The 10,069-nt window shown below is 44.7% G+C and overlaps 1 protein-coding gene across 1 annotated transcript in view; it reads right to left on the reverse strand.

The window, feature by feature from the left end:
- Positions 1–8,408: 8,408 nt before the first annotated feature.
- The window catches only part of TBX5 (T-box transcription factor 5), an 80,819-nt gene continuing 79,158 nt past the window's right edge, over positions 8,409–10,069 (reverse strand). The window contains 1 exon segment of the mRNA XM_042441502.1: positions 8,409–9,460. Within this exon segment, the coding sequence (XP_042297436.1) occupies positions 8,871–9,460 (590 nt within the window). The 3' untranslated portion in view covers positions 8,409–8,870.

A 10,069-nucleotide genomic window follows, 5' to 3' on the forward strand; every position in this document is an offset into this window, starting at 1 on the left:
AAGAACCCCAGAACCATGTACTGCCCACAAATAGTTCCATTCTTCTCTTTAGTCCCTCTCCAAATGAAGACTGAAAGTGACACTTTCTGTCCCCATTTTGAGAAGGACTGCAGTTGAAAGCAGAGGTATTTGGGTTTGGTCTGGGGAGGGTGCCACCTTTTGGGGTGTCTGGGGGGTAACATTGTCCCCTGGCCCCCATGCAAGTGCCCACTCCTGATTTAGGCCCGTATTGTCAAGTGCAAATGGGGGGATATGTAATTGTAGTTCTTTTTTTTTTTTTTTTGAATATTTAAATAATTTAAATTTGCAAACCTCATCGTCAGAAGGAATATTTGGGAAGAAAAACATTAATGCGGGACAAAGAGAAACGGATCCATTTGCCTGCCCTTGCGGATGACTTGCATCCCTAGTGGGGTTCTATTCCCTATGATAAGTTACCCAATTGGCAAAGGTTTCCGTGTGCTCCTCCGCTGCATAGGAATGATCAGAGGAGAATCTGTTCTTTGTGGCTGGCGCGTAAAGAGGCAACCCGCTCTTTTCGAAGAGCAAAAAAATGCAAACGGGCCGAGATATGTTATGTATTTATTCGATTGGCCAGGGAAAAAGCTATAAAGCACACATTTTGAATCAGAAGAAGGGAGATTTATGGGGCTTTTGCAAATCTGAGTCATATCTTACTGAATCCCTAGAGCTTGGATACTCTAATTATTAACATACTCCAAGCATGGACACACAGTGGCCAGAGAATTGCTTCCTTCTGGATATAGCTCCTGCTAAAGACATGTTAAGGATTGAGCTACCCCATCTGACAGTTGGGTAAATGAATTGCCAATTCATTCTGAGCTTGGAGGGGGATTCTCTAGCTATTTTATTTAGTTGGTCTTTTTCCCCTCTTTTTTTTTAAAATGGGGGCCTTTTATACGTTTCTTTGATCAGTCGGGACCTTGACAAATTATTTTCCAGGAATTTCTTTCGCCGCAATACAGTACTGGACGGGAGCAACAGGATCAATCTCAATCAGGATTTTCTGCCATTACGGGGGGGGGGGGGGGGGGGAGGAATATTTCGAAATCCTTCCTTCTCATGCTGTGGATGAGAGTGTGGACTGGCCAAAGGATTCAGCTGCGGTCCCAATTCTACAAAATTGGTTTGGACCGGATTGGTTTGGAAGCCGCCCAATTCAAATTCAAGGCCAACGAAGCCCAAACTACCGGAAAAGAAATTCCATCTGAACATTAGGAAGAACTTCTATTCTGCAGTGGAAGACGCTGCCTTGGAGAGCGGCGGGGTCTCTTCCTTTGGAGGTTTTTAAACAAAGGATGGACGGCCACCTGTTGGGAATGCTTGGATCGTGTCTTCCTGCCTGGCTGAATGCGGTTGCACTGGATTGCCCTTGGGGTCTCTTCCGATTCTATGATTTTAAGATAGCCAAATATTTGTGTTTGCATCATTGGAAACCAATCAATGGGTTCCCCGCCCCTGTCCTCCTGGTTTGTCCAAGTTGGAAGAAATATGTAGGCACAGTAGCCTCTCTCCGTCTGTGAGTTGTGCTTAGGACATCCCTTTTCATTGACGGGCAAAACCTGTCAATAGGCTCCTGATTGTGTTACAGTCCCATTAGTCCTCAAGTGCAAAACTTTGCTTCTGTGGCAGTTCCAATAGACAGCCACGTTGTGTCAGTGTCCCCTCCTGTCTCTCCTTCCCCTCTCCCCCTTGCTAGTCCCAAGCATCCTCCCATAGGTCACTAAAATGAGTACCCAGTTTGTTGGGGGGCAATTAGCTTACACTTTGTAAACTGCTTAGTACATCAGTAAGCAGTGTAGAAATGTACCTGCTATTGCTAAATTCCTAGGATATTGTCCCATCCGCTGGAGTTGACTTGGAGGCGCAAAACAACTAAAATGTCTGGAGTGCCAAAGGTTACGCGCCTTTCTTCATTGATTATTCATATGCGCTTTGGTCAATTAATGAATGGATTAAATGTTTATATAGTCAAAACGCTATCCTGAAACAAAAGGTATCATTTATGTTTGGTCAGCAGATGCATGCATGTGCGTATTTGTCACGGTAAGCATGATCTCAGAAGAGACAGAAGAAGCAAGATGCTCTTGATAATCCTGAGATGTGTCTCTTCTTTCTTCTGTAGATTCTATTGAATGTTCCCCGTTTCTGCTTCTTTGATAGTCTTACAAGAGATATCCCTTCTTGTGAGTTAGTGTGGGTGCAAGGTTTCTTTTATAAGGTACTTGCGGTTTATTTTGTGCAAGCATGTGTGTTTGAAAAATAAAATCCCATCATTTATTTGACTAGATCTGCATGCATTAGCATATGAGTTCTAAGTCGAGGGAAACTGACTTTTGCTTTGCAGACTAGCTTTCCTTTATCTGATGGTTCCCGGCTGCATGGGCAATGGTCTGGGATAATGTGGGATTGTAACCCCACAACATCTGGAGTACCTGTCCTCAGGTTCTCCATGAGTGATTTCAACATAGGAATCAATGGTCCTGGGCCTACATCAGAGTTACATAATGGAGCCATCTATTAGTTGTGTGAGGCAACCCTTGTGCTGCAAGGCAACAAAGCACAACTCAACCAAGACAGCAATGGTGCAATCCAATGCACAACCCAATGCACATCCACGAACCATGTGCATCCTGTGGAATGGCACCACATGTGCAACTCAGTGCCTGGCACCTTGAACTCAGGATGTCCCACATTGGACACATAATGTCCAACCACTTCCATAGACGAACTTATACAAGTGGAAGAAACCAACATGGTTTTGGCTACTTACCTTGGAATATGAATTCTGCAAGGCTTACCTCTGAGTGGGCATAGAGCATCTCACACTGTGAACCTTCTCTTCCCTTAAACATCTACCACAATAAAGCTTCAATGTTGGCTGCGCTTTTGCTCAGTGTATGAAGTGAGGAAGATATGCTTTGAAAAAGAGAAGCAGGTGCCCAGATACCTTGTACTTCATAGCACATGGTATTTATTAACCATTAATCGCCACACACAAAAATATGGGACGATCAGACAGCTAGAGTCCCCCGCCCCATAGAAACATACATGTGGACACATTTGCATTTCGTATCCCTTCTTCCCCGTACAACATTCACACAGGTTCATATGCCTTCCCATGCTCACATGTATACCCTGCTTTCACCATTAGGGCCATGCGTCATTTGTCAAAAAGTACAACTTGGGAGAAGCTGAGTTTGGCATGGGCGTTTTAGTGAAACATCGAAGTCCCCCGCCAGCTACTTTACCGATTTTATTACCTGTTATCACTTATTAGAATACCTAGTTCTCAATAAATAGTAACAATAAAATATTACATCCAAAGAACCCTGCAGTGAGATATTTTTCCCCTTCCCATCTATCTCAGCACTTTTTAAACACAAGTTTGTTTAACGTCGCATTTTACATATGCAGATAATAGTCTTGCATTATCATTATCATTATAACTTTTTTTACAGAGGAAGACAAAAAGAAGAAAATGATCATTTTACAACTTAGATTTTTTCCCCACCACCCCAACTGAGTTCCAGATAGATTTTGTCATGGCCAAAGCCACAGATTTCTGAGGAATGGGCCTGTGGAACATTAGTATTGCTTTGGAGAGCATAAGTTTTGGAAGATGCTGTAAAGACAGACGAGTAGACAGTTGTATGAACCACAACACTTTGCAGCAGTTAAGAGATCTTACTGTTTACATTGCCCTCCTTTATTTTCACTCTCAATCATTTTGCCAGTATGATCCCTATGCAGCCACATAATCCATTTACGGATGCCATCTCATCCGAAGTAGTGTCCCATGCGCCTTGACTGGATGCTCTCAGACAATACATTTTAAAAAAGAGGTGGGTTGAACAGGAGACGAGTGGAAAGAGGACACTAAAGAGGAGCCTTGGTGGCGCAGTGGGTAAATGCCTGTACTGCAGCCATTCACTCGAAACCACAAGGTTGCGAGTTCAAGACCAGCAAAAGGGCCCAAGCTCGACTCAGGCTTGCATCCTTCCGAGGAGGGAGCTAAAATGAGTACCCAGACTGTTGGGGGCAAATTAGCTTACTTGCTAATTCGCTTACTTGCTGTTCACCGCTATGATCTTTGGAATAACGGTATATAAAAAAACAAATTATTATTTATTATTATTAATTAATAAGAGCCGTAAAATAGTTATAAAATATAAGGTGGCAATGGGCAAACTTCAGACAGAATACCTGACCTCCAAGATCCACCAGTAGGCTCCACTCAAAAAGACATGTGCTTAGCATTAAAGAACGAGGCTCCAACAGGTACATGTTCTGCCTAGGACTTTGGTGACAGTGCCAGAACCATACTGAGCTCACAGTCCTTTTATATAGAAGTCTATTCCAGGTTATCTCACACTTTCTGCATTTCAGCTACCAAATTTGGGGTGGCAAAAGTCATTTCATTGTTATTATTGGTATGGGAATGCTAATCTCCTACAAACCACTCATGGATGTAGTCAGAGTCTCCAGTCTACCTTCTGCTGAACCCTGATCTAGGGATATATCTGCTCTATGACTTGGAAATGGCCATGCATTTTCACGGCCTTCACTGAAGCACTGTGTTCAGGGAGGAAAGAGCCTTAGATGCGTTTTGCGCTCAAAGCTGTAACTACGGAAAGACTGGCAAAGAAAACAGAGAAGCACTGGGATTGTGGCCCACAAAGAATTTTTTTGTTGTTGCGGATATGTCAGCCACACAGATGTGCTACATTCATCTTGAAAGTCAGGAAAAAAGGCGCAAAGGGTGATAAAAGGAAAGACAGTGCACAGATAAACTGTGGAACTCGCCTCTGCAAGATGCAGTGGTGGCTGCCAACCAGGATAATGCGCTCAAATGCAGATCACAAGCAAGCGGCTGTAGCTATAATGGCTACATGTTCCTTCCAGTATCAGAGGCAACACACACACACACACACACACACACACACACACACACACAACACACACACCCCTTGCTGGGGAACATGAGCCGTTATAACTGTCCGCTTTTGGTGACTTCCCATGGCCAGGATTCTGGACTAGATACACGTTTGATCTAACCCTGCAGGGATCTTCTTATGAGCCTCAACATCAAATCCGTAGCGCATTCCCTTAAGCGCACTCATTTCAACTGTGCATCCAGGGCAACGGCTTCCACATAGCAAGGCATGACACCTCGACATTTCAGTAATGAAGAGAAAGTGTCTCCTCCTAATGCTCACAGATCATCGCTGACAAATGACTCCCCACACGGATGCAACAAATGCCACCAGCAACCATTTAAAAATGCCTGCCCTGGTCATAGAATGGGGCGGTGGGCATAATTTGCACTCGAGACATTTGCTGGTTGTGCCATCATTTGCTCTCAGCCAAAGAAATCTGGGAACTGTCAGCAGCCAAAAGGTCTTCAAGACGGCATCTACACCGCACAATTCATGCAGTTTGATACCGCCTAAACTGATATGGCTCATTGCTATGGAATTCTAGGATCTGTAGTTTTGTGAGATAGTTAGCCTTCTGGTGCCGCAACAAATGGCACCTCCCAGGATTCCATAGCATGGAGCCGTGGCAGTTAAAGTGGTGTCAAGCTGCATTAATTCTGCAGTGTGGCTGCTGCCCTAGAGAAGATTTTCAGCATTTTACTAATCTATGGATTCCCAGCATTCATTGGAAGAAACCATAGCAGTTCAAAGCGGTAAGTAACCACTATCCTTTTGTGGTGTAGGCAGGTCCAGAAAAATCTTTTACAAGTAGTATGACGAATGTGTTTCAATTCTGTTGATTTCTTTTTCTGAAACACACACCAAGATGGTCCTATGAAAATGACAATTCCAACAGGTATCAGACTATACACTGGGGGCTCATAATTCCAGGGAGTATTCCTGAGCAAAGCTCTGGTGCCACAACAGACTACAAATCACACAATTCCTTTGCCTTGAGCCATGGCAGAGAAAGTGGTGTCATATTGGACTATTTCTGCAGTGTGGATGCAGCCTAAGAAGAGAATGAAGAGGGCTTGAAGCTAGAAGTTCAAACCTGTTAGCAACTCCCTGGGTATGGATGGCTAGAGCACAGGGCACCAATGTACCATCTTCCCAGGGAAGATATTAGGGCATTTCTACTTAAATTGTAGCAACTTTGTCTCAATTTGCATTGGCTCATATAAACGTGCCCGTTTTGAGCAAACTGGAGCCTACTTTTGTTCTCCTATTTGATGCTATGGAAACAGTCCATCTATGCAAAGATCTTTGAAAGTACTGTTAGAATGTCATCATTGATAGGCTCTCATTGACATGACACAGAAAGACAGGCTTATGGAGGAAGACCATGGCAACTATATGGGAGCGAAGACAAACAACCCCAACCATTAGTATGTCAGCAGAGTCCTGGGCAAAACTTTGGTCATTGCAGCGTTATAAGCATACATCATCGACATCTAACAAAATGGTATTAAAAACCGTTCATAGATTGCATTTGCCCCCCTCCCAAAAATTAGCAGTAGGCATCTGACTTGGTATTGTTGTACTGCAGCTCCCATTAGCCCTAGCTACACTAAGCGATGGTGAAGTGAGCTGCAATTCAACAATATCTGGAGGGGTGGGTGTTGCCCATTCCAGCACTGCTTTGGAAAGTTGTGGTCCTCCAGATCTTGTTGGACTATAACCTCAAGCATCCCACAGCATGGGCTATGCTACCTAGGCTGATGGGATTTGCAATCCAACAGCATCTGGAAAGCTACAAATCGCCTAGGTTTGAAGTGGCTAGGTTTGAAATTGGTGTGAATTCAGTCTTCCAGGACTTCCTCACAGAGTAATGTCGCCGCTGCACAATGGCACTGCCGTGTTGGATTGTTTGCATTGCATAACTGAAGTACAATGTGCACACATGTCCATGCACATGTGTGTGCAATGTACATTCATGCACAGGCACAACTCCACTTCTGCAACTGTGAACTCACTACATCTGTTCTGCATCTGATAAACATGTCCAAACCCTTCCCTGGGGGAAATGACGCATGCATAAGACAACAACAGGGTTTCAGTCTCTAATGTTTGGGTATGGTTGTGATAGCAGATATTATGGAAGACAAAACACTTTGTACATGGCTGCCATTTGAAGCGGCAGCCATATGTTTGGCTTAACATCTGGCTTGGCCCAATGAAATGCATCAAGCTAACACTCTAGTCCAAAAAGGCCTGATGTCACAATAAAGCTATGATCTTTTAAGGCGCCATGAGGCTCTTCATGATTTAAGAAAAAGTATAAATGGGTGCTGCCTTCCAAAGCATTAGCATCCAGGGCCATCCCAAGGCCTCTTGCTGCCTGAGATGCATAGCAAGATGGTGTTCCCTCCCATTCCATGTATAAAAACCAATGGCACTGGCAGTTGAATCTTTTTTTGACAGGTGGCCAGTTTAGGAGGCTTAGGGCAGTCTGTGTGACATCCAGCTAGAGTTGTGACAATCATTCATTGCAGTTCACTAAACATATGGAGTTTTCTTTTCTTGGCCCCTTACAATTTTGATTTACGAGCTGAGAAAATCGCCACCGTCTTGTCCAGGTGTGAGAATTTTCATTCCATTTGAAATGCGATGTCCTGGATGTTTTATTGCTTTATTGCTTCACTATGTATGTACTAATCTGCCTTTATTCATTATGATCTAAGATAGTGCCCAAAAAAACACCAGGCAAGCTAGACCTATGTAAGAGACAGGTTCACTTTCACCCCCGCTGTTTAACTCCTTAACTTAGCACTGAAGCAATAAAGCAAAAGAACATCCAGGACATCCAATTTCAAATGGAATGAATGAGCTCTGCCCTGAGAAATGAGACATTTGAATTATCTTGCACTTCACATGTGGGGAGAACATTAAAAATATTTCTCGCCCTTCTTCGGGGACAAGAAAAATTATGACAGCAATTTACAATACTATACCCAACATTCTCCTGCAACACCTGACCACCAACTTTGGCATCTTCCGCTGAACATCCCGGTAAGCATCTTTAGTGAAAGAGAACAGGAAAAACCGGGGACGGGGATGGGAGACACACAAACGCCGAGGCTCCTTTGCTGGGAATAATTTTGCCCTGCTGTTTTCCAGCATTTGGCACATCACCAAATGGCAAGGGCAACCCATGGAGTCGAACCAAAAACGTACTGAGCTAGAAACGCCTGTCAGAGGTAGGTACCAAATCTGTGGAAGGAGCAGAACTGAAGCCTTGCACACCTTTCGCCCTCAGTCTTACCCTTTTCAAGTCTCTGTTTTTGTTTCTTTCTGAGAGCCTCCAAAGAATATAGATATAGATATAGATATATATTATTATTTATTATATAACAATGTCATTATCAACACCAAAAAAAAAAAAAAAAAAAAAAAAGAAAGGGGAGGAAGAAAAAAACCCCACAACTTATTCTAGTGTTGTCGCTGATGTCGTTGTTTTCTCCAAAGCACTCTCCTTGTGTTGAGAAAGGTGGCCCAATGCCTGTGTTTCACCGGAAAACCAAAGTAAAACCCAGGGGTAGGAGGTCACAAGGTGGTGGGAGCAGCAATGCAAAATCTGTGCGGCTACGTCCGGGTGCGACCATAGTGGCCAGGTGTGTGTGCGTGCGCATGTGTGTCGGGGGGGGGGGGGCATGGATCAGTTGATCGATGGCCTCGAGAAAAAAAAGCAGGGGGAATACAATACCATGGTCTGCCCCCCGCCCCAAGATAGGACACTGTCCATCTCTAGAGTGCTTCTTTTTTAATATATGAACATTCAGTTAAACAAGTCTGGCCAAAAAACATGCCTCATTCTGCGGGGATGTTCCCACCCATCCATCCATCCGACGTTGCTCCCGCATTGCCTGGTTAGCTGTTCTCGTTCCATTCTGGCACCATGCCCACCCCATGGACAGAATGGTACTGGTGAGGAGACAGGGTTCGGGGCACCCCATGGGAATAAAGGAACTCGGCCGGTTGTAAGCCACTGGGCGGTGACTGGATGCCGGTCTGAGGTCCACATTGCCGGACAATGGGCTGGTGAGGAACGGCAGTTTGGTGCTGGAACATGGCGTGCGTGTCCCCGATCTGAGGTGAGGTATGGTTGGCGACGGCAGCGGCAAGCCGGGGCATCAAGGGGCCAGAGGTGAAGTGAGCTGAGAAGTGTTGGTAGGGCAGCCTGTCCATGGGTTGCATGGTAGTCACGGTGCAGCTACTGTAGGACGGCACAGGAGGCCACGTGTTGCAACTGATGTCCTCCAGACTGGGCACCGGCTCTGTGGCTGGGGCAGAGCTGGCGTACATACAGGCTTGGCGTTGAGCAGACTCAGTCCTGTATGTGCTGGCATTCAGTCCCTGCTGCTGAGCGTAGCTGGAGCGGTAGAACGCGTCATCCTCCGGAGGAGATGTTTCCATGTAGGGCTTCTTGTAAGGATGCTCTGTGGTGGAACATTCCTCATCTGGTGAGAGATAAAAAGGGACAATGGATGGGATGCACAACTGGTGAGGAAGCCCATGGAAGTCCTACTAAAGCCAAGTTCCTCACAAGGGCCTTATTCACTAGACCAGGGGTGGTTGAGTCAGCACCCTCTGGATGTTTTGGACTACAACTCCCAGAATCCCTGATCACTGACCATATTGTCTGGAGCTTCTGAAACTTGGAGTCCATACCACACACTGACAAATACCTAAGTCACACACAGCTTATATTTCTTTGCCACAGAGCTCCACGGCACACTTTTAAAAATAGACAATATACAAACCAAGCCACTTTAAAAAAAAGAAGATAAGAAAAGAAACTGCAGATCTAGACTTCATCTTTTAGGGAAGATTCTCACCAGGCAGCTCACACAGATTTTTTTTCCCCAGTTCCAAATTTGCTTTAATATTTCTTAAGACCGGATTTGATATCTGGCCTTTTCTTCTCTATGACCCAAGGAGGCTGACAATATGAATTAGAAGAGAATGCATCTAAAAACCAATCAGCTCTAGCCTTGAAGGGCAACTAAAAACCATCCGACAAGCGATCATCGTAAAACCAAGCACTCAATTAAAACAGTTTAAAGCAC

Source organism: Sceloporus undulatus, chromosome 10, assembly GCF_019175285.1.
Source record: "Sceloporus undulatus isolate JIND9_A2432 ecotype Alabama chromosome 10, SceUnd_v1.1, whole genome shotgun sequence".
NCBI classification, from domain to species: domain Eukaryota; kingdom Metazoa; phylum Chordata; class Lepidosauria; order Squamata; family Phrynosomatidae; genus Sceloporus; species Sceloporus undulatus.